At 42.1% G+C, this 24591-nt stretch overlaps 2 protein-coding genes across 4 annotated transcripts; both read left to right on the forward strand.

Moving 5' to 3' along the window:
- The first annotated feature begins 1542 nt into the window (after positions 1-1542).
- LOC121531847 (sorting nexin-12) lies at positions 1543-8578 on the forward strand. Of its 3 annotated transcripts, none has more exons than XM_041837366.2 (6): positions 1543-1781; positions 3423-3518; positions 3654-3778; positions 3935-4025; positions 5963-5973; positions 6985-8578. In XM_041837366.2, the coding sequence occupies exons 1-5, from the start codon at positions 1617-1619 to the stop codon at positions 5966-5968; spliced, it is 483 nt and encodes a 160-aa protein (XP_041693300.1). In that variant the 5' UTR covers positions 1543-1616; the 3' UTR covers positions 5969-5973; positions 6985-8578. The 3 variants fall into 3 exon arrangements, with proteins under 3 accessions (XP_041693300.1, XP_041693282.1, XP_041693291.1); XM_041837357.2 differs by having other exon boundaries at positions 1544-1781; positions 6982-8578; XM_041837348.2 differs by lacking the exon at positions 5963-5973 and having other exon boundaries at positions 6982-8578.
- Positions 8579-9082: 504 nt separating this feature from the next.
- Positions 9083-22271, forward strand: LOC121531860 (cationic amino acid transporter 3-like). The gene is made up of 12 exons (XM_041837380.1): positions 9083-9170; positions 16066-16484; positions 16930-17091; positions 17293-17464; positions 17759-17877; positions 19632-19854; positions 20223-20362; positions 20483-20585; positions 20768-21003; positions 21191-21357; positions 21580-21688; positions 21863-22271. Exons 2-12 carry the CDS (start codon positions 16118-16120, stop codon positions 22003-22005), a joined length of 1941 nt encoding a protein of 646 aa, XP_041693314.1. The 5' UTR covers positions 9083-9170; positions 16066-16117; the 3' UTR covers positions 22006-22271.
- The last annotated feature ends 2320 nt before the right edge of the window (positions 22272-24591 follow it).

A 24591-nucleotide genomic window follows, 5' to 3' on the forward strand; every position in this document is an offset into this window, starting at 1 on the left:
TGCGCTTGCGTGTTGAGGATTGCTGGGAAATGCAGTCAGTCATGTGACGATTTAAAGCGCAAAAGTAAACAACGAACGGCTGGCGAGCTAAAATAGCTGTTTCGGTGCTGAAAATCCGGATTATGCAACACTTCCTAAAGTGTACGCAACACCTACACACACCTAAACCAAAACTGGAAAGTTACCCGTCAATGATCGTAAATCAGATTTCAGTTGACCAAGTAGGTTTAGGCTACATATCTATTCAGCCCCAATCTAGTTTTGAAGCACATGCATCCCTCTTTCATTTGACACTCAAACTTTCACCAATAGTCCCGGTGTGTCGGTGCATTGTCTTTAAAAAAGTAGATTGTCGACAGGTTACTTTAAAGTTGCTATTGTTGTACAGCTACGTTCAAAAATAATTATGTGTGGCTAGGAAGATCTGATACATTTTGTAAAGAATATCAGTGCCAACATAGAAAAGCATAGAAATGCCCTATTTGTTACGTAAACGACATGTCTAATTTTAATTTTGAAGATCAGCCTAAATCAGCATGGTGTGTTTATTTTAACAATAATCTGACAGTGTGCACAAGAACTACAATTCCCAGTGTATTTTACAGTAGAACTTTGTTTGAGGAGTGGTTGGCCGAATAACCCTTTGGCGAATGCAGCGCGTGATGTAAACAGAATAATAGCCTATACAGTAGAGATAGACTTATGTACAGCAAACATATACATCTGCTCTGATTTAAGCTATTTTAAATCTTTATTCTGGAAACGTATAATTTTTTTGCTATAGAATAAGCCGTTCTGTAGATTTGTAAGACTTTCAAATGATACACTTTCGTTCTGTTCATTGATAATATTTTAATCCCATTTTGTCAGTATGATTATTGTTTCACACTTGTTTAATTTTGGCACAATTGTTTCATTCTCTTCTGCAATTGGTCAAAATTAATCCAGTAAATGCGTTTGCTCTGATTTGATTGGCTGAGGAACAAGAACCTTCACACCAGTTTGCGTTTCCACTAGCTTCTATAGCCACAAAATCAGATTCCAAAGCCACAAAGTCAGATTCCACAGCCACAGTCAAAATTTGCTACAAGAATTCACTTTTTGGTCTTAATTTAAGGTAAGGATTAGTGGAAGGTTAGGACGGCAGGTAGCCTAGCGGTTAAGCGCGCATTGGGTCAGTAATTGTAAGGTTGCTGGTTCAAATCCCTGAGAAACTAGAAAAATCTGTCGATGTGCTCTTGAGCAAGGCACTTAACCCTAATCGCTCTGGATAAGAGCGTCTGTTAAATTACTGAAATGTCAGGTTTAACATTTTAAGAAGATCAATTGTATAAATGGGCAGGGTTTATGACTTGGCTATAGAAGCACGACCCCGTTTATGGTTTTCCACTAGATAACACAGCCACAAAGTCAGATTCCAAAACGACAGTCTGAGTTTTTTGGTCTTAATTTAAGGTTAGGCATAATGTTAGCAGTGTGGTTTAAAATCAGATTTTAAGAAAATAAATTCTAGAAATGGGCGGGGTTTAGCCATAATTATGACTTTGTGGCTGTGTTAACTAGTGACGGACGACCCCAATTTATCGTCTCGAGATCAGCAGCAGCTGAAACCAAAAATGTCGGATCCCACGGTTGCAGACACTCGCCGATTAAACTCTAAACCGCAGGATCTCACAGATGCGTATGGCCCCCCAAGCAATTTTCTTGAAATCGACGTTTATGACCCACAAACTATTGGAGTCGGCCGGAACCGATTTACCACCTATGAAGTGCGAATGCAGGTGAGGAGCGCCAGTATTGAAATCGAGGCCGGTGATTTTGGCAGGGCCTGTAGGTGACGCTAGTATGGTGCGGGAACATGGGTTGGGACGTGTTTTTGGAGAGACTCGACTTTTTGATGTTCAAATGCTTAGCCTTTCACTTTGTCATTTTAAGTAATCCTTTCATCCAAATTCCTGATGCAGTCATTACTAATATGGCTACCACCAACATCAAATAGCCAGCATGTGAAAGGTTGTCTGATTAGGTAGTGTTTCTGACAACCTACATTACTGACTAGCAAAGGCTATAGCTAGCTCGTTTATTCAATTATGTAGGATGTGTAGGCTTTTTCTCCAACCTAGAAGAAAACCCTGTAAACCCCCAGGACCAAGATTGGAGAATATTGGGCCAGTTAGTACTGTAGATATGAGATGGGCAGCCAGCCACTGGGGTGTTAAACCTTCATGGTATAGAAAGAACGGTGTTTGTACATGAGCTAGTCTCACAAATCACAGACCGAGGGCATGCTTGTACATTGTCTGTCTAGCAAGGGTGTCAAACTCATTCCATTGAGGGCCTAGTGTATGTGGGTTTTTCGTTTCAATTAAGACCTAGACAACCAGGTGAGGTGCGTTCCTTACTAATTAGTGACCTTAATTAATCAATCAAGGACAAGGGAGGAGCGAAAACCCAGACATTATACCAGCATTTCCCAAACTCGGTGCGCGTTTTGGTTTTTGCCCTAACACAGGGAGTCAAATGATCAAAGCTTGATGATTATTTGAATCAGCTGTGTAGTACTAGGCAAAAACGAAAACGTGCACCGAGTTTGGGAAACCCTGTACTAGGCCCTCCATGGAATGAGTTTGACACCTGTGGTCTAGAGCAGGGCTGCCCAACCCTCTTCCTGGAGAGCTACTGTCCTGTAGGTTTTCAGTCCAAACCGCTTCCTAGAGATCTACTGTCCTGTAGGTTTTCAGTCCAACCCTAATTTAGCATATCTGATTCAGTTAGTTAAGGTCTTGTTGAGCAGCTAATAAGTAGAATCAGCTGTGTTAAATTAGAGTTGGACTGAAAACCCACAGGACGGTAGATCTCCAGGAAGAGGGTTGGGCAGCCCTGGTCTAGAGAGACTATAGTTGGACAGTGTATACCAGGACTGCCCAGCCCTCTTCCTGGAGAGCTACAAGCCTGTAGGTTTTTGCTCCAACCCTAATCTAGCACACCATATTCTAATAATTAGCAAGTTGATAAGATGAATCAGGTTAGTAACACCTGGGGTTGGAGCGAAGACCTACAGGAGGGTAACTCTCCAGGAACAGGGTTGGCCAACCCTGGTGTATACCCTTACTACTACAGACCTCAATGTATTAATGCAACAATCTCATGGACACTCTCCTCTGGGTTTCCCTACTCCCTGAAGATGTGGTTGCATTATGAAACATCCACTATGACTAGATACACCACACCAGTGTCACAACTGAACAGTGGTGTTCACCAATTGAGACAAGATGCTGATCAAATTATTCATTAATGAAGGGTGTAAGTACTGACGTCTGACCGCGTCACTGGACATGTGTATGCTGTACTGGAAATACCACTCCCCAATCTGGATTGCTGTCATTTAATGTAGTGATTAATATAATTGTTTTCACATGCAGACAAACCTTCCCATCTTCAAACTTAAGGACTCTGTTGTGCGAAGAAGGTACAGTGATTTTGAGTGGCTGAAGAATGAGCTGGAGAGAGACAGTAAGGTAGGCTCTCACACTGCGTAACTACTTGCCTGAATGTCTCACCAGTATAATGCCAATTTATTTTGTTGGAATTCAAGTGTTTGTTTCTATGTGACTAAGTAACAGATTTATTGATAAGTTGTGCGCTTGCTACAGATTGTGGTGCCCCCTCTCCCTGGCAAAGCTTTGAAGAGACAGCTGCCCTTCCGAGGAGATGAGGGTATCTTTGAGGAGTCGTTCATTGAGGAGCGGAGGGTAGGCTTGGAGCAGTTCATCAACAGGTGTGTATTGTTTCTGTCTATAGGATTTCTCTCTGTATGGCTGTCTCCATTTCAGTGCATTATCAAATTAACTCTCAGCCATCTGCCTTTTGACTCCACTAATAATCAATTAAGATTGCTAATTACCTGAAACCTACTTCTCTCCACTGCCACCAGACTCGCAGGTCATCCCCTGGCCCAGAATGAGCGCTGTCTTCACATGTTCCTTCAGGATGAGTCCATTGACCGAAACTACATTCCTGGAAAAGTACGCCAGTAGGATGGGCAGGGTTTAGGGTTGAGGTGCCAACTAGGGCAGGGAATTGCCAGGGACCTCACGATATGATATTATAACGATACCTAGGTGCTGATATGTATTGCGATTCGATATTGCGATTAATGTTCCAAACATATTGCTCACGATACACTGAGAATACAAAACATTAAGAACACTTGCTCTTTCCATTAGACTGACCAGGTGAAAGCTATGAACTCTTATTGATATCACTTGTTAAATCCACTTCAATCAGTGTAGATGAAGGGGAGGAGACGGGTTAAAGAAGGATTTTTAAGCCTTGAGACATGGATTGTGTATGTGTGCCATTCAGAGGGTGAATGGGAAAGACAAAATATGTAAGTGCCTTTTGAATGGGGTATGGTAGTAGGTGCCAGGCGCACCAGTTTGTGTCAAGAACTGCAACGCTGCTGGGCATTTCCATGCTCAACAGTTTCCCAGGTGTATCAAGAATGGTCCACCACCCAAAGGACATCCAGCCAACTTGACACAACTGTGGAAAGCATTGGAGTCAACATGGGCCAGCATCCCTGTGGAATGCTTTCGACACCTTGTAGAGTCCATATCCCGATTAATTGAGGCTTTTCTTAGGGCAAAAGGGGGGGGGGGTGCAACTTACATTTACATTTAAGTCATTTAGCAGACGCTCTTATCCAGAGCGACTTACAAATTGGTGCATTCACCTTAGGAATTTAATATTAGGAAGGTGTTCCTCATTTTTGGTGTACTCTGTATGTCTGCTGCAGAGAGACGAGACTGCATGATAAAACAAGTTTTGATCTGTCAGGGGAAAAAAAAGTGCTGAAAACATGTTGGCTCACTATTTAAAAAGATGGAGAACAAGCTAAAGGTTGAAAAATACTGGCGTTTTGGCACAGGTACAGACAACTAGCGCTAGCCGACTGGGTGGCTGGGTTGGAGAGGGGTGTGGCAGTAGGTGGGGTGTGCTGGCTGTTCCTTAGCGGTTTTCATCCATCTCTCCCGGATAGGGAATAGCATTTTATTTGTACACTAAAGAATATATATATATATATATATACACACACACAAGTATGACCTCAGCTATCAAGTCTTATCTAGTTGACAAATTTTATGCTTATTAGAAGCATAATCGTGTGGATTTGTAAGATAATTTTGCATAACCTAAATGCATAATATTTATTGTGTAAATGCATGTCTGTAACCAGGTTTCCATGCGAGTAAAGTACATGTTGGATAAAAATGCCAGGCCTGATGGAAACAGCAAATTTGTACGGAAACTTTCCAAATGTCTACAAAACAAAATACACTAGACAAGGTGGGCTCTTTTTGTGTCGGTAAAATGTATGATGCGAGAAATGGTGGTGGAAACGCCTTTGTGTGCAAATCTTGATATAATAACCATCATATTGACGTAAACTTGGAGTCACACGATGCTATGTTATGTGGTCCTCCCACTACGAATCGGGAAAGCTTGCAGTTCATTAGGCTACAGATGAAATAAGTTATGACGCGCTTCACCGGGTGGTGAAAGTGCACAGTGATGAACTTGATGCTCCTTTCCAATAAATACGGAGGGTCTTATTCTGGTGACATGATCAATGCTTGGCTGCCGTTTTTTTTGTGCTTTTTATCCGCAACAAGTACATTTGATAAACACGTCTCTGGTGGGAAAATGTGTATATTGTTGTTATGCAGATTTTAGAATATTCGCATGAAAATCTGTTGCCAATTGGATGGAAACCTGGCTAGTGATGACTTTCTCATCAATTTTAAATGTGAAAATTAAGAAGCTATAGCTTAGCAAGGGGACAAAAGGATTATGTTCTCTGTTGTCAGATTACATTTTGCAGTGGTTTAAGAAACCTGAAAACATACTGTTCTCTGTATCACAGGTTTTTATCTTACAATGTCTTTCCCCTTTTTTTTAGGTGTGAATAAAGTAAGTTTTGTTATGCTTTTTATTCATATTAATACCATTGTGATCATTTTCCAAAAAACGCTTTTGTGTGTGTAATATATAAATTCAGATTTGGTTTAGCGGGTTACCAATAATACATTCATGCATTTACGCTCAAACATCTCTTCGCTTCCCCTCTACTTTCTCAATCAGCAACTTTCTCCTTTGTTCATTTTCCTTGAGTAAGTGTAACTGTTGGCATGATATGGTTGCATGCATGGGGTAATATTTACAGTTCATCTTTACTTCCCCTTTTGGCTTAAAGGGAAATGTCACAGTTTTTCAACTTCATATTCATCATCTACAGCACCACCCCAACATCAACATATGTGAAAATGGCGCTTTCCTATGTTTTGTAGTAAAAAAGACAGAAGGTAAGCGTTTCCAATGACATCATCGGTATGCATCGTGTTTTAACCAATTATGAGTAGGCATTGCCTACATATGTTGGGGTGGTGTTGGAGATAATGAAGTTGTAAATGTCCCTTTAAACCAGTCATGCAGGCTTTCAAGTCAGCACTGAGACTTAGAGAGCAGTATCTAACATTCATATCATGTAGGCTAGACCTTTTCATTGTTATGCTATTGTTTTTTAAATGACCGATTTACATGTAGTTCTAACATTTGAAGTACCAGTGTACATCAATGCTCTCATCTCCAGCACCCTAAAATCTGTGTCGGATACTGTACACTGATACTGGTAACACAATGCCTCTGAATCATTGACTCTAGTTTTTCAATTGTGATAAAAAGGAAGAGACTTCAAACCCATTCTTCAACAATAATGGGTGAAATGGAACATACCCCTGAGATATCATTTTTTTATATATGTCATAGGCACAGAGTTACTGTTCTACAAGTAAATGTCTTTGTTTAAACTTTAAAATCTTGGTCTACATAAAAGTGTAGCGAGACTGTAGAAATGGCAACACTAATGTTCAGATGCTAATGAGGCCATGAATTACCTGTGATTTGTTTTCCTTTCTATAGCAGCCCCAGAGATGAAAATGATGAGGTCTACTCAGCCCAGCTACTCACCCCTACACCACCTGGCTGTTTGGCTTTATCACTAGAGCCCACACTCTCTTCCACAGGTGGCCCATCCTCCTAGACAACTGCATCTGCCGGGAACTCTCTGTAAATACTATGTACATATATATACATATCTTAATTGTAGTCGGTCTGGGGAAGCTGCCGGAATACTCACATGCAGAGCATTTATCTTGTAGCAGAAGCTTGAGGGTGGAGAAGGTGAATTTATGAAACGACTGAGTTAGTAAGCTACCTTGTGTAAACCTTTTGAAACAACAGGATTTTTCTAGAGTTAAACTTGAGGCTTATTAAGTAAGAGTAATGAGTTGGTAATAATTATAACACTTAATTTTTGGAATGAGAAAATACTGAGTAGTTTTAGTCACAAGTTGGCTTCCTAACTTGTGAATTCTGCTTGGCGAAATATAATAGTGTACATTTTCTCATGTGAAAAATACTTCTCCCTGAGCAACCAGTTTCTCAGTTATAGAGATTGATCTCCCTTGGGAAACCTGGCCAACCTGACTCACCAACACAAAGAAAAGCATTCTATTACGTTCCATTAAGATTATTTTTATATTCATGTATATGTACTTGACAACTTAACAAATCTTGATAGAGGAATGATTCCATAGTATACAACAAAATGCCAAGAATTATGATGAGTCTTGGGGACAAATATTCATTCATACCATCTCAATGGTCATCAAAGATTCCATGGCACTTGCTGCAATAGTAGGGATTTTAACCCCAATGTGTTGGGAAAACTCCCAACCTAGATTCTCGCCACTGTGGTCACAAAATCATTCTCAACCTCTCTCCTCTACTGAAAAACTATTGTAGGTTGTAAATTACAATATTTAAAATCAACTTACCTGTTAAAATAAAGGTCCATCAATAACAAGAATGTCCAGCAGGAAGCTTATTTTGCTTACATTTGCAGATACAGGGTTGTCTCAGAAGGAAATATTATGCAGTGTTTTGGTGCATCTGTTCTCTGATCTGTTTAATGTTTGGGGTGAGGTTTATGCAGATGGAAATGTCTGTAATCAAGCACCAAAGATAGTTCATGCTGCCTTGTGATTGTGCAATGTCTTCCTGAAACATCCTCGGCCTCAACTCAACTAAACTGATGGCTAGTCGCCAACCATAAAATAAAGGTCAATCGATAACAAGAATGTCCAGCAGGATGCTTATTTTGCTTACACTTGCAGATACAGGGTTGTCTCTGAAGGATGCAGTGTTTAGATGCATCTGTTCACTCTGATCTGTTTAATGTGTGGGCTGAGGTTTATGCACCCGGAAATGATGTAATCAAGCACCAAAGACAGTTCCTGCTGCCTTGTGATTGTGCAATGTCTTCCTGAAACATCCTCGGCCTCACCTCAACTAAACTAATGGCTGGTCGCCAACCATTTCGTTGGTGTTTTATATGTTCATGTGTATTTGACCACCATTCAAATACATAAAAGCTAATTGTTGTTTTTTCTGATTTAATTTGTTTACATCTATTGACCACAATGTAATGTTAGTTTATTAAACCACTGAAAATCTATCAAAGATGGTTGTCTCCTCATTTAACAAATATGTTATTATGGCCCAATAATCTCTCACCAATTTAGTGGAAATTGCTTTCCTCAATTACTCATATTTCAAACCAGTGGTCAAGAAGAGAACGAGCCAAGGCAAGAAAGCGACCAGACCAGAGTGAAATAACCATACTTTGTGTAATAGTGATGTAAAAAAAAAACTCAAAATGAATACGTTCTCAAGGAATTGTATCTACTACTACACTATAGTAGATCAATAAATGCAGACGTCCCTTCCATGAAAGGTACATTATTCATGTTTGTTTTTAAAGGAATTGTATCTACTACACATTATTTCCATGTGGAAATTGTACGGGTACTTTTAATACATTCCAATGGCGTCTGACAAATCACACAAACTTGTTATTTCCCGGATGATGACAAACCAATGAGATTTGAGTAGAGGCGGGATGTTTACACTTAGCCAATGAAAATACCAGCCAATGTGTGTCACTTACAGTAGAGTCAGATTGTAGACAGTCGCACCTTTTTCAGAACTGTAAAGACAGAAGTTCCATCTGATCGAAGAGTTTATTTCTGTGTCCATCAATTCCTCAGGTATGTATCTATAAATTATTTACCAAAGGCATCGAATGTAGATTGAATTAGCTAGCTATGTGTTCCAAGAGTGAACCAAATGCGACTGCTCATCGATAGGAATCAATGAACTCTGAAAGTCATTCAAGATAGGGAGATGTATAGTGAATAGCAGCACCTGGATCGAATGTGGCAGTTGTTGACTCGCGTGCTCTGACTCACATCGTCAGCCATAGCTAGCTGAACCCAAACGAGCCTAGTAATGTACATCTGAGTGTGTTGTTTTATGTAGCTAGCTAGATTAATAATTGAGTGTCGACCAGTCAGTCTGTATTTGACCTATCTAGCCATCTGTACACCTGGAATCAGGTGGGTGTTTGTTTACTTTGTTCATTGTCAAACACTGACCTCTGCATTGCTCTGTGCACTGTGAGGTGCATGCCTGTAGCCCTTTCACTCTGGAATGTATTAATCTTGCTTAGCTAGCTAATAATGTCCCTCCAACTACAATATATTGAATCAAATAAAGCCTTGGATATCCCAATGCTGCCTAATCTGTAAAATTAATACTGACACTTTCTATTGTGGAAGGCTTAGCTCTATTATCTTAATGGTTTGCATAACTATGTTGAAGTTTACCTGCTGAGGCATGTCTTTTCCTGGTGTCAAACATTTCTGTAGCTTTTTTTTTTTCAGCCAAGAAACCTAACCACCAATCAAACTACCACACCTACCTTCTGTTGGGATTCCAAGTAATGTTTGTGTGTTTTAGTAATTTACAGTGACTGTGAAAGAGCCGTGGGGGCTGAAGGAGTGTCACCCCAAGGAGTCATTCACAGGCTGAGCAAGTGTCATCTGCTTGAGACCTGTGAGTGCCCCTGGGCTGAGAGGATAGTGTGTGGTGTTGGTAGGGTGATGAGGTAAACAGCTCTCTTGGAGGTGATCAAATGGATGACATATGCCTACTGTGAGAGTTAACCTCCATGTATAGAATGGGCACTCCAGAAGTACTTTCAGCCTTTTGGTGAATTGCATTATTGTGGAGACACGGACCCGTTAATAGATAGAGGGCTTTAGGTAGCATGAGGTGGCTGCTGTACTGATGCTCTGTTGTCATCTAGGCCCATAATTAGATTGCCCTTTTGGAGGCAAGGATCTGATGAATAGCAAATGCAGTGTGCATCAACTGGCGTCATTTCAGAAGAGGCGAAGTGAGGTAACCATGGAAACACCCGTCCAGGTCCTGCAAATTGAGCATTATGCCCTGTCTCATTCCTTAGCAAACATTGGCAATGATTCCATTGTCATATGATGGTTGGTCTTCTGAAAGTGGCCTGTTTCCTTGAATTGTTTAAATTGAATCATGAACTGTAGAACTGTTATTTTTCTTGATATTTATTAAAACCCTCTCTGAGCATGGAACGACTTGTAGTCATGGCAAGACAACAATGTAGCGTTGTTAAATTCGTAAATGTCCTGGCACCCAGCGAAGATTTCCTGTGTCATAAAATCTGCTTTATAATGGTTCTTCTATCTTACAATTGTATTCTCAATACACCTGCTTATACATGACCAGAACGACTCATTACTTCAGCTCCCACAACCTATTGCTAAGACTTTGTGGTGTAGTGTAGCCCACACACTACACCATGGTCTTTCTAGGCTACACAAACAGGGCTCTATTCAATCCGCATCGTGGAAGTTCAGCTTAACAGCGTGATTGAGATTTAAAAGCAATGTTCCCGCTTTAGTGGAGACCGCATTCACGGTAAGCGCTGCATATGTCGGCTCAAACGGAAATTACCTTTACATTTCTATCGCGGAATCTGTAACGCTTCAGCTTTACAGCTTGAATAGAGCCCATAGTCATGGCAAATTATTTCTAAGAAGGTTAGAAGGCTTACGTAACGTTGCCGATTATCCTCTTAATGGAGGAGAAAGGCCAACTCTGTGCTTGATTTAGGCCTAGTTGTGATCCCAGAGGCTGTCTTGCCCAACTTCTCCTGACTAGTATGTCAGCCTACTGATTCTAGTAGATTAAAACACGCAGACAGGCAGAACTTGCAATCCCATTGACTGTATCCCTATTGTCAGCAATATGATACTGGTCAAATGGTTAGCAAATGGTAAGTGCTGTGTGTGTGTAGTAACTGGTGACTGAGTTATGTGTACACTACAGATTGAGAACAAGGGCCTGAGATATGGGTGTATGCTATGCAGTCACCTGTGTAGTCTGTGTTCCCTGTAGGCGTTGTCTTCCGTCATAGACGTGCTCTTCCTCCAGATAAGGTGTATTGCCCAGACACGACCTGATTAAACTTGCATGGCCTGTCCTGTGTGTGTGTGTGTGTGTGTGTGTGTGTGTGTGTGCCTAGGATCAACCCTTCAACCTGGAGCCATCGCCAGACAGGAGAGCTTTATTATGTCCAACCATGGCACCCTCACATTGGCCTTTACAGCTAGGGTATTTCTTCCTGTTTAATGGTAGCTGTTTTGGGCACCGTTGGATGTGGCGATTCTATTTTTCTTATGCTTCTTTAAAATGTAATCAGTCTGGTGTGTCAAGTCAGAGGCCCTTCATCAGGTTTTTCCATTCCCCTCTCTCTCTCTCTCCCATGCTTTCTTTGCCAACTTCGCTGCCATTCCTCCTATTCCCCCCTTTCTCCCTGTTCTCTTTTCTTATTTATCTTCTTTATTCTCCTATTTTAGTTTTTCTTCTGGCTGCAAATGAATGGGGTACTTAAATCCCTCCCTTAGCCAGTCTTTCAGATTCAATATGGTCTCTGCAAAGGTCAGGGTACTGGTCAGCACTACTGCATGGCTTTCTTCCCACGAGGGACTACCAGCCAGTGGTCAGGGCAGAGCTGTCACAGTCTAGGCTAAATGGCTGCCTGCCATTATTCACTATTCAGCCAGACTGCCTTTAGAAGCAACCTATCCTAGTGTCAGGTTGAGATCTGCAGAGAGGATGGGGTTTGACACAGGATGCATATGGGCAATTCCACGTTAACAGAATGACTCTGAGCCTCCTATTTTTCGCTTTAAAAGTATGCCAAACAAAAACAATTGATTGCAAAGTTAAACAAACCCTAAGCACAAGGATTACTTTTAACAATTTCCACTGAACATTTTTCAAAAACACAATTTCTTGAAGAACAGTGCAGATGTAAAATTAGGTAACAGAATTTTGGTAAAATCTCCCTCAGTTTTTTATGTGACCACGTTTTCCAAAAACTCAGTTAGTTTGATAAAAAACGATTTTGGTTATTGAACTACAGTAAGTGAAGTGGATTAACACCCGGTAACAGGATGATGGTAACAGAATGACATCATGGGTCCCTGTTCTGTACAGAAATGCATAATTATGAATGTAATTCTCTTCATGGTGATGTATCCTGAACAGGTACACAAAGGTAGAAAAATTTAATATATTCCTTTGCATGTTTGGGTATTATTCTACACACTGTCTATTATTCTAATGAGCTCCGCCCCCAAACAAGATCCTGACCGGACCAAATCTGTACCAATCAGGTTTTTTTCTGGATCAAAAAGGGCCTTAGGTGGTTGTCGTGGTAGGGGGCATGGCAGGGGCGTGCCAATGAGCTCAGTCGGCCGTTGCCGCAGCTACATTTTAGAATTGTTTAGCTAATTTTCTATTTATTTGTATTTGATTTTTATAGCTAATTTCCTACAATTCTGCACATTTTGCCATGCAGTTGAGTCAACATGTTGTAGTTTTTTAAAGCAAATTTCCTGGGATTCTACATATTCTGCCATGGAGCTGAGATTTATTTTGTTGTTGCAGTTTTAAAGCTAGTTTCCTGCAATTCTATACACTTTGCCATGGATAATGTTCAGTCTCCTAGAGATTAACATACTTTTGTGTGAAAAGTGCAAATCAATCCCAGAATAACAGCAAAGGACCTTGTGAAGATGCTGGAGGAAACAGGTACAAAGTATCTATATCGACAGTAAAACGAGTCCTATATCGACATAACCTGAAAGGCCGCTCAGCAAGGAAGAAGCCACTGCTCCAAAACCGCCATAAAAAAGCCAGACTACGGTTTGCAACTACACATGGGGACAAAGATCATACCTTTTGGAGAAATGTCTTCTGGTCTGATGAAACAAAAATAGAACTGTTTGGCCATAATGACCATCGTTATGTTTGGATGAAAAAGGGGTAGGCTTGCAAGCCGAAGAACACCATCCCAACCGTGAAGCACGGGGGTGGCAGCATCATGCTGTGGGGGTGCTTTGCTGCAGGAGGGACTGGTGCACTTCACAAAATAGATGGCATCATGAGGAAGGAAAAGTATGTGGATATATTGAAGCAACATCTCAAGACATCAGTCAGGAAGTTAAAGCTTGGTCGCAAAATGACCCCAAGCATACTTCCAAAGTTGTGGCAAAATGGCTTAAGGACAACAAAGTCAAAGTATTGGAGTGGCCATCACAAAGTCCTGACCTCATCTATAGAAAATGTGTGGGCAGAACTGAAAAAGTGTGTTTGAACAAGGAGGCCTACAAACCTGACTCAGTTACACCAGCTTTGTCAGGAGGAATGGGCCAAAATTCACCCAACTTATTGTGGGAAGCTTGTGGAAGGCTACCTGAAAATTAAACAATTTAAAGGCAATGCGACCAAATACTCATTGAGTGTATGTAAACTTCTCACCCGCTGGGAATGTGATGAAAGAAATAAAAGCTGAAATAAATCATTCTCTCTACTATTATTCTGACATTTCATTTTCTTAAAATAAAGTGGTGATCCTAACTGACCTAAGACGGGGAATTTTTACTAGGATTAAATGTCAGGAATTGTGAAAAACAAACAGAGTTTAAATGTATTTGGCTAAGGTGTATGTAAACTTCCAACTTCAACTGTATGTGTAAAAATAACTTTTGTTTTATTCTATAAACTACCGACAAAATTTATCCCAAATTCCAAATAAAAATATTGTCATTTAGAGCATTTATTTGCTGGTCAAAATAACAAAAAAGATGCAGTGTTGTCAGACCTCGATTAATGCAAAGAAAATAAGTTCATATTCATTTTTAAACAACACAATACTAATGTTTTAACTTAGGAAGAGTTCAGAAATCAATATTTGGTGGAATAACCCTGATTTTCAATCACAGCTTTCATGCGTCTTGGCATGCTCTCCACCAGTCTTTCACATTGATGTTGGGTGACTTTATGCCACTCCTGGTGCATAAATTCAAGCACCTCGGCTTTGTTTGATGGCTTGTGACCATCCATCTTCCTCTTGATCACATTCCAGAAGTTTTCAATGGGGTTCAGGTCTGGAGATTGGGCTGGCCATGACAGGGTCTTGATCTGGTGGTCCTCCATCCACACCTTGATTGACCTGGCTGTGTGGCTTGGCACATTGTCCTGCTGGAAAAACCAATCCTCAGAGTTGGGGAACAATGTCAGAGCAAAAGGAAGCACGTTTTCTTCCAGGACAACCTTGTACGTGGCTTGCGTCCTTCACAAAGACAAACCTGCCCGATTCCAGCCTTGCTGAAGCACCCCCAGATCATCACCAATCCTCCACCAAATTTCACAGTGGGTGCGAGACACTGTGGCTTGTAGGCCTCTCCAGGTCTCCATCTAACCATTAGACGACCAGGTGTTGGGCAAAGCTGAAAATTGGACTCATCAGAGAAGATGACCTTACTTGTAGAAAATAGTAAAAATAAAGAAAAACCCTTGAATGAGTAGGTGTGTTCAAACTTTTGACATATATATATATATATATATATGTGTGTGTGTATGTATGTATGTATGTATGTATGTATGTATGTATATATATATATATATATGTCTTCTTGGGTATGACGCTACAAGCTTGGCACTCCTGTATTTGGGGAGTTTCTCTCATTCTTCTCTGTAGATCCTCTCAAGCTCTGTCAGGTTGGATGGGGATCGTTGCTACACAGCTATTTTCAGGTCTCTTCAGAGATGTTCGATCGGGTTCAAGTCCGGGCTCTGGCTGGGCCACTCAAGGACATTCAGAGACTTGTCCCGAAGCCACTCCTGTGTTGTCTTGGCTGTGTGCTTAGGGTCGTTGTCCTGTTGGAAGGTGAACCTTCGCCCCAGTCTGAGGTCCTGCGCGATCTCTGGAGCAGGTTTTCATCAAGGATCTCTCTGTACTTTGCTCCGTTCATCTTTCCCTCAATCCTGACTAGTCTCCCAGTCCCTGCCGCTGAAAAACATCCCCACAGCATGATGCTGCCACCACTATGCTTCACCGTAGGGATGGTGCCAGGTTTCCTCCAGACGTGACGCTTGGCATTCAGGCCAATGAGTTCATTCTTGGTTTCATCAGACCAGAGAATCTGGTTCCTCATTGTCTGAGAGTCCTTTAGGTGCCTTTTAGCAAACTCCAAGTGGGCTGTCATGTGCCTTTTACTGAGGAGTGGCTTCCCTCTGGCCACTCTACCATAAAGGCCTGATTGGTGGAGTGCTGCAGAGATGGTTGTCCTTCTGGAAGGTTCTCCCATCTCCACAGAGGAACTCTAGAGCTCTGTCAGAGTGACCATCGGGTTCTTGGTTACCTCCTTGACCAAGGCCCTTCTCCCCCAATTGCTCAGTTTGGCCGGGCAGCCAGCTCTAGGAAGAGTCTTGGTGGTTCCAAACTTCTTCAATGCTGCAGAAATGTTTTGGTACCCTTCCCCAGGATGCACCTGAGCTCAATTTCGAGTCTCATAGCAAAGGGTCTGAATACTTTTGTAAATGTGATATTTCAGTTTGTTATTTTTAATAAATGTCTAAAAACCTGTTTTTGCGTTGTCAGTATGGGGTATTGTGTTTAGAATAAGGCTGTAACGTAACAAAATGTGGAAAAAGTAAAGGGGTCTGAATACTTTCCGAATGCACTGTATTTTATGTATTTCTCCTCTTCCCCAGCCGGCTGTAAGAAGATCCTTCATCTCTTGACTTGGTGACCTCGTTTTCTACCATGGCTGAGAAGCTAGCTTCCTTCGGTAAGCTGCTGCTCAGGCGGCGGGCGCTGGACTGTGACCAGGAAGAGAGCCACTTTGCCCGCTGCCTGAGCACACTGGACCTGATAGCCCTGGGGGTGGGCGCCACTCTGGGGGCCGGCGTCTATGTTCTGGCTGGAGAGGTGGCCAGGGAGAAGGCCGGCCCAGCCATCGTGCTCTGCTTCCTCATTGCAGCGCTCTCCTCCGTCCTTGCTGGTCTGTGTTATGCTGAGTTTGGTGCCCGTGTGCCCAAGACTGGTTCAGCCTACATGTACAGCTATGTGACAGTGGGGGAGATCTGGGCCTTCATCACTGGTTGGAACCTCATCCTCTCCTATGTCATAGGTGAATCAGAAGTGGGAGTTAGTGAAAATGAGGGATTGGAGATTAAGAAGGGAAGTGATTCAAAATGGGGGGAGGGAATGTTTGATCTATTTTTATTTTATAAAGTTGCAAGAAACACATTTGAGGTAAAAACAGGATATGAGAGGTGCAATGATAATATAAATCTCTCATAATTGTTCTCATTAAAACTCTAAGCAGTGATATTACTGCAATACCCAGACAGTCACTTGAGATTATCAGCAATTCTGAGTAGCTGAATAATTAGACTGAATAATTAAGATTCTGATGAGGACTTGAGCTGAAGAGGTTTTACAGGCAGATCAAGCTCTTGGTCCTCTAGAAGGATTGCCTCTTGACAGAAGGGCCCTTGAAAGTGTGACTCCAACTTCTGTCGTTATAAATCTCTCCCTCTCTTCCTCTTCCTCTTCTTCTCCCCCTCTTTCAGGCACAGCCAGTGTTGCTCGGGCCTGGAGCTCCACCTTTGACAACCTGGTTGAACAGAAGATCTCAGACTTCTTCAGAGCCTCCATGTCCATCAAGGTCCCTGGGAAGATTCTGGCTGAATACCCAGACCTCTTCGCCCTCATCCTGATATTGCTGCTCACTGGTGAGGCTCTCATTTAACATAACACCGAACACATTTGAAAGCGTTATACACACCCTCAGCGAAAGTACAGCTCCAATAAGAGGGCTCTTCATTCCTGCCTTAGGGCATGCGAAGAGTGCCCATTCAGGGTAGCATTATGATTGGCTGTGCTTGGTCGCTGCCCACGTCTGGGGCTCTGACACTTTGCCAACACCCACACAGGCCTGCTGGCGTTTGGCGTGAGCGAGTCGGCCCTGGTGAACAAGATCTTCACAGGGGTCAACCTGGTGGTTCTGGGCTTCGTCATCATCTCAGGACTGGTGAAGGGAGACCGCGCCAACTGGAACCTCACTGTTGAGGACTTTGTCAACACAACCAACATCACTGATGCAGAGTGAGTCGCCGACAGACAGAAGAGCTCATGAGGAGGGGTTTATTAAGCAGGAATTATGTTTTAAAATCAGCCCTAGGGAGTAGTTGAAAGTCTGTTTACAAAAACATATTAACACCTTTAGAGACATCAACCATTAGGGAGACCAGTTCTCTTCCTGAAGTCTGAATATGATATGATTATCTTTATCTTTGGCATTTTTGTTTATTTCCCAGGCTACTTCAATAACTTTATTAAAAAATCATAATAATAATTTAAAAAATTATAACCAGTCCCCTGCTCTCTTTCTTTGTCCAGGATCATTAAAGAGAAGTTTGGTACCGGGGGTTTTGCTCCATTCGGCTTCAGTGGAGTCCTGTCTGGTGCAGCAACTTGCTTCTACGCCTTTGTGGGTTTCGACTGCATCGCAACCACAAGTAGGCCATTTCTGCCATTTCCTCTCATCTCTTGGCACCAATGATATACACTGAGTGTAAAAAAACGTCTGCTAAATGGCTAAAAAGTTCAGGTAAAATGTACAGTGAGGGAAAAAAGTATTTGATCCCCTGCTGATTTTGTACGTTTGCCCACTGACAAAGAAATGATCAGTCTATCATTTTAATGGTAGGTTTATTTGAACAGTGAGAGACAGAATAACAACAACAAAATCCAGAAAAACGCATGTCAAAAATGTTATAAATTGATTTGCATTTTAATGAGGGAAATAAGTATTTGACCCCTCTGCAAAACATGACTTAGTACTTGGTGGCAAAACCCTTGTTGGCAATCAGAGGTCAGACGTTTCTTGTAGTTGGCCACCAGGTTTGCACACATCTCAGGAGGGATTTTGTCCCACTCCTCTTTGCAGATCTTCTCCAAGTCATTAAGGTTTCGAGCCTGACGTTTGGCAACTCGAACCTTCAGCTCCCTCCACAGATTTTCTATGGGATTAAGGTCTGGAGACTGGCTAGGCCACTCCAGGACCTGAATGTGCTTCTTCTTGAGCCACTCCTTTGTTGCCTTGGCCGTGTGTTTTGGGTAATTGTCATGCTGGAATACCCATCCACGACCCATTTTCAATGCCCTGGCTGAGGGAAGGTTCTCACCCAAGATTTGACAGTACATGGCCCCGTCCATCGTCCCTTTGATGCGGTGAAGTTGTCCTGTCCCCTTAGCAGAAAAACACCCCCAAAGCATAATGTTTCCACCTCCATGTTTGACGGTAGGGATGGTGTTCTTGGGGTCATAGGCAGCATTCCTCCTCCTCCAAACACGGCGAGTTGAGTTAATGCCAAAGAGCTCGATTTTGGTCTCATCTGACCACAACACTTTCACCCAGTTCTCTTCTGAATCATTCAGATGTTCATTGGCAAACTTCAGACGGGCCTGTATATGTGCTTTCTTGAGCAGGGGGACCTTGCGGGCACTGCAGGATTTCAGTCCTTCACGGCGTAGTGTGTTACCAATTGTTTTCTTGGTGACTATGGGCCCAGCTGCCTTGAGATCATTGACAAGATCCTCCTGTGTAGTTCTGGGCTGATTCCTCACCGTTCTCATGATCATTGCAACTCCACGAGGTGAGATCTTGCATGGAGCCCCAGGCCGAGGGAGATTGACAGTTATTTTGTGTTTCTTCCATTTGCGAATAATCGCACCAACTGTTGTCACCTTCTCACCAAGCTGCTTGGCGATGGTCTTGTAGCCCATTCCAGCCTTGTGTAGGTCTACAATCTTGTCCCTGACATCCTTGGAGAGCTCTTTGGTCTTGGCCATGGTGGAGAGTTTGGAATCTGATTGATTGATTGCTTCTGTGGACAGGTGTCTTTTATACAGGTAACAAACTGAGATTAGGAGCACTCCCTTTAAGAGTGTGCTCTAATCTCAGCTCGTTACCTGTATAAAAGACACCTGGGAGCCAGAAATCTTTCTGATTGAGAGGGGGTCAAATACTTATTTCCCTCATTAAAATGCAAATCAATTTATAACATTTTTGACATGCGTTTTTCTGGATCTTTTTGTTGTTATTCTGTCTCTCACTGTTCAAATAAACCTACCATAAAAATTATAGTCTGATCATTTCTTTGTCAGTGGGCAAACGTACAAAATCAGCAGGGGATCAAATACTTTTTTCCCTCACTGTACCTGTGGTTGACGACTATCAAATCTAAACCGTCTAGATCTTTTTCCACAGGTGAAGAGGCCAAGAACCCCATGCGTTCCATCCCCATTGGTATCGTGGCTTCTCTGCTCATCTGTTTCTTCGCCTACTTCGGGGTGTCTGCAGCCCTCACCCTCATGATGCCCTATTACCTGCTGAACAGAGAGAGCCCGCTGCCAGAGGCCTTCAGCTATGTGCACTGGGACCCTGCCCGCTACATCGTGGCTGTGGGCTCCCTCTGTGCCCTCTCCACCAGGTGACTGGCACAGACAGCTTCCCATAGACTTCTCATGGCCTTGTTTGCATTTCTATCAAAGGTTGAAAGGCACCCAGATGGCAGGCTATTTTTAGTTTGATGTTGATTTTTGGGTTTGAACAATTGTTTATTTTCATATACTGTGCTTTCAATTTCTTTTGTTGTTATTTGTTATTTGCATGCAAGGAACGGACACAAATTATGATGTGGAATATATAAACCCAAAAGTTTTTGTTTCGTGTGTTAAATGTTGATGATATTTCAGGGTCATTCACTGTTTGTGGACTGACCAGAGACATGGCTGGCCTCTGTGTGATGGCGACGACTTTGTCTGAGTCCCTCTCTCTTTCTCTCTCTTCTCTGTCCAGTTTACTGGGCTCAATGTTCCCCATGCCCCGTGTAATCTATGCAATGGCTGAGGACGGCCTGCTCTTCCGCTTCCTCTCAAAGATGAACATCAAAACCAAGACCCCCCTGTTAGCCACCATCGTGTCGGGTATTGTAGCAGGTAAGCTTAGCCCATGCATTACTAAGTATCTCCTTTGTGCACCAACACTTTGTTTTCTGTCAACTGTTTAGCTGCTACTCTATGCTACTTAGAATTGAAATGTATTCTTTCTCTCTGCAGCCGTGATGGCATTCCTGTTTGATCTGGCAGCCCTGGTGGACCTGATGTCGATAGGAACTCTCCTGGCATACACATTAGTGGCTGTGTGCGTGCTTATCCTCAGGTTAGTGCAGAGGATCTTGGCTAACACACTTTTAGTTTTTTAAAGAGTCATGCACAAACGCTTTTGATTTCTCAAATATCCAACTCTTCTCAAGTATCCAACTGAAAATGAAAATGTTCTCAGTCAACGTAACTAGTAAAATAAGGGTTGACTGAATTCTACCTATGTACATTTGTTCACAGGTACCAACCAGGCACCCTGGGCATCAGTGGTGCCAGTGAGAAGCTGGTGGAGCTGGTGGGTCTGCAGAGGGCAACCATGGCAGAGGGGGACAGTGGGGACGAGTTTGGCCAGGAGGGTGAGGGGGAGACCAGGCCCCTCAGGGAGCGGTTCATCCTCAAGATGCTGCTGGTGCCCAGCTGTGATGTCCCCACCAAGACCTCCGGACTCATCGTCTACATCACTACCGCTGTCATCTGTGAGTCTCCCCCTTTTGACAGGGTGAAGTGTTGATGGTGTTTAAAGCTATATTTAAGTGAGCCTTTTTGGAGAGGTTTGGCATACTGGAAGCAGCTGTCTGATAATGCAAATGAGAGAATGCATTGAATTGATTTAATAAGATTCCACTATACATGCTAAGTTAACAATCTCTTTTATCTCTTTAGCTGTGGTGTTCACCCTGCTGTGCGTAGTGCTGGCTGTGTGGGGGGCAGAGGTGGTGAGTGGCCACCCCGTGTGGGTCACTATATGTGCGATACTGACCTTCCTCTCCTTCCTGTGTGTGGCCATCATCTGGAGACAGCCCCCGAGCAGACAGTCACTCACCTTTAAGGTATGAGGGAGTTTTCAGTCACTACTTATTTCACGTAAAGAGAAGAAACCTGTTCCTATTTACTATAGGTTTCCTCATTCTCCTAGTAACCACTTGGTCTGTCTGTACTTGGATCATCAGCTCTTAGCTTAAAAGTGGTTTTGAAAATATGTTGTAGTTGTTAGACTTGATTATGTCCAGTGTGTGGTTTAATGTAGAAAAAAATATTTTGAATCCCTTCAGGTACCCCTACTCCCAGTGTTGCCATTGGTCAGTATCTTTGTCAACATTTACCTCATGATGCAGCTGGATGGGCCAACGTGGTGTCGCTTTGCAGTGTGGATGGCTATTGGTTAGTGAGATTACCACCCCTATTATTTCTTTGCCTCTTGCTCTTGTGCTTATCTGTGTTATTAAGGAACTTCGTGTTACGCAAGTACAGTGTGTCACTGAGCTTCACCTTTGGCATGCTGTAGTTTATCACTGTTTAAATCAGTTTTTCTTCCTTCTTCCCTCTTTCGCCTAGGTTTTCTCATCTACTTTGGTTACGGGATTAAGAACAGCTCAGAGGCCACACCCAACCGCGGTAAATTTGAGCCAGTCCTCCGATCAAATAGTCCCATCTACCTAGCAGAGGATGACAGTGAGGTGGAAGGGATGACGCCTTAGAGGAGAATAGTGGTGGAGTAGATGCTTTCCGCCCCAACGACATACCACGAAAGCCTTGAACAGGTGTATATTCTCATTGCGTTCATTTTCAACTGTCTGGGCATTGTGCCACAACAGACTGTCTTAACTTTCCGTCTCTGTTATTAGGTCATTCTTGTGATTTAGAGAGGACATCAAATGTTAAATAGATTTTGGATATACAGTACATTTGGAAAGTATTCAGACCCCTTGACTTTTTCCACATTTAGTTACGTTGCAGCCTTATTCTCAAATGGATTAAATGAATGTTTTCCCTCATCAATCTACACACAATACCCCATAATGACAAAGGGAAAAGAGATTTAGAGAAATGTTAGCAAATGTATTAAAAATAAAAAACAGATTATTTACATAAGTATTCAGACCCTTTGCTATGAGACTCAAAATGTAGCTCAGGTGCATCCTGTTTCCATTGATCATCCTTGAAATGTTTCTACAACTTGATTGGAGTCCACCTGTGGTAAATTCAATTGATTGGACATGATTTGGAAAGGCACACACCTGTCTATATAACGTCCCACCGTTGACTGCATGTCAGAGCAAAAACCAAACCATGAGGTTGAAGGAATTGTCCATAGACAGGATTGTGTCGAGGCACAGATCTGGTGAAGGGTACCAAAAAATTTCTGCAGCATTGAAGGTCCCCAAGAACACAGTGGCCTCCATCATTCTTAAATAGAAGAAGTTTGGAACCACCAAGGCTCTTCCTAGAGCTGGCCTCCCGGCCAAAATGAGCAATCGGGGGAGAAGGGCCTTGGTCAGGGAGGTGACCAAGAACCCGATGGTCACTCTGACAGAGCTCCAGAGTTGCTCTGTGGAGATGGGAGAACCTTCCAGAAGGACAAACATCTCTGCAGCGCTCCACCAATCAAGCCTTTATGGTAGAGTGGCCAGATGGATGCCACTCTTCAGTAAAAGGCACATGGAGTTTGCCTAAAGGTACCTAAAGACTCTCTGACCATGAGAAACAAGATTCTTTGGTCTGATGAAACCAAGATTGAACACTTTGGCCTGAATGCCAAGCGTCACATCTGGAGGAAACCTGGCACCATCCCTAGAGTGAAGCATAGTGGTGGCAGCATCATGCTGTGAGGATGTTTTTCAGCGGCAGGGACTGGGAGACTAGTCAGGATCGAGGGAAAGATGAATGGAGCAAAGTACAGAGAATGTACTCTAATGACGATGTACTCCATTGTAGAATAAGGCTGTAATGAAACAAAATGTGTAAAAAGTCAAGCGGGCTGAATACTTTCCGAATGCACTGTATATAGTATATACTCTGTCAACATGAACTTGCCAAATTTCTGCATATCTAAACGTTGAAAGGGTTCTGTGTCTCTGATGATATCATTTAGGTGGTACAAATGCAAGGAAACAGAGTTTCTCCACTTTAACGTGTTATTCTAGTACCTGGTTGTTTCTGCCTCAATTCAGCCATTTTCCCCCAAATGACATCTGATCTCTAGTGTCTTTGCCCTGTGAGTTAGTGCTGGGTACGGTAAGCTCATCAACAGGATATGTAGTGTTGTGTGTCCTCCTGTCCATGTAGGTCAGTCACTATGGTTTGATTTGTGTTCTTTGAGGACAGGCAATACCAAGCAGAGGGTCAAACTAACCCAGAACTCACTGTCTGCACTATAGAGAGATGCTTGACAATTAAATTAAATGTTGTCAAAATTGACAGTCCTTACCCAAAAGTAATATATATTTTTTTTTTTATTGAATATTTTTTTTTACAATCATTAATAGTATTTTTTGTTTTAATATTTATACAGAAACATGCATGTATATTTTTGTTGGATACATAAATATTTATGTATGTTAAAAGGTTTTATTATTTTAAGCTGCCCAAATAATTATTTGGTGTAAAATGATGCTCTTAAAGGCTTAAAGGTAGAGATTGTGTAACGAGAGAAATAACTTATTTTTGTACCATGATGATATACAAACTAACAAATAGAGAGAGATGTCTATAGGAAGGTACACTGAATAAAAAGTATTATATTACATTCAGCCCAAAACTGACAGAGAAGGGATTCCAATACATTAACCTAGTATAATTTCTGGAGTGCATGAAAAGGCTTTCAGGTTACATTCCTGTTTGAAGGTCTTAAGCTTGTGGTACATGTTACCCACATGATTGGTTCCATGTATCATTTTGTACATAACTGTTTGTATATAATTGTCCTAATTGTGTCATTGAAAGAGGGGCCAGGGTTTTAATCGCCAACTCTACTGAGTGTGTAACTGAATGTAGTAATAACTTGAACTGAAAAGCCCATCAGCCTCAGTCAAGTTTTGTTTCAAGAAACTTTGCTGTGGTGTTGTTTATATCTACTTTTTACTGTTTTTGCTGTTTAACTATGTGCCTCAGTCTACATTTTCAGTTGCTCACTTCAAGGGTATGAAACGGTTATTTGTATTCTATGCCTGTTAATGTTATGTGGAAATTGTCACATTTTACATTTTTTTTACATTTTAGTCATTTAGCAGATGCTCTTATCCAGAGCGACTTACAGTTTTAGTAAGTGCATATATTTTTCATAC

This window comes from Coregonus clupeaformis, chromosome 2 (genome assembly GCF_020615455.1).
Source record: "Coregonus clupeaformis isolate EN_2021a chromosome 2, ASM2061545v1, whole genome shotgun sequence".
NCBI lineage: Eukaryota > Metazoa > Chordata > Actinopteri > Salmoniformes > Salmonidae > Coregonus > Coregonus clupeaformis.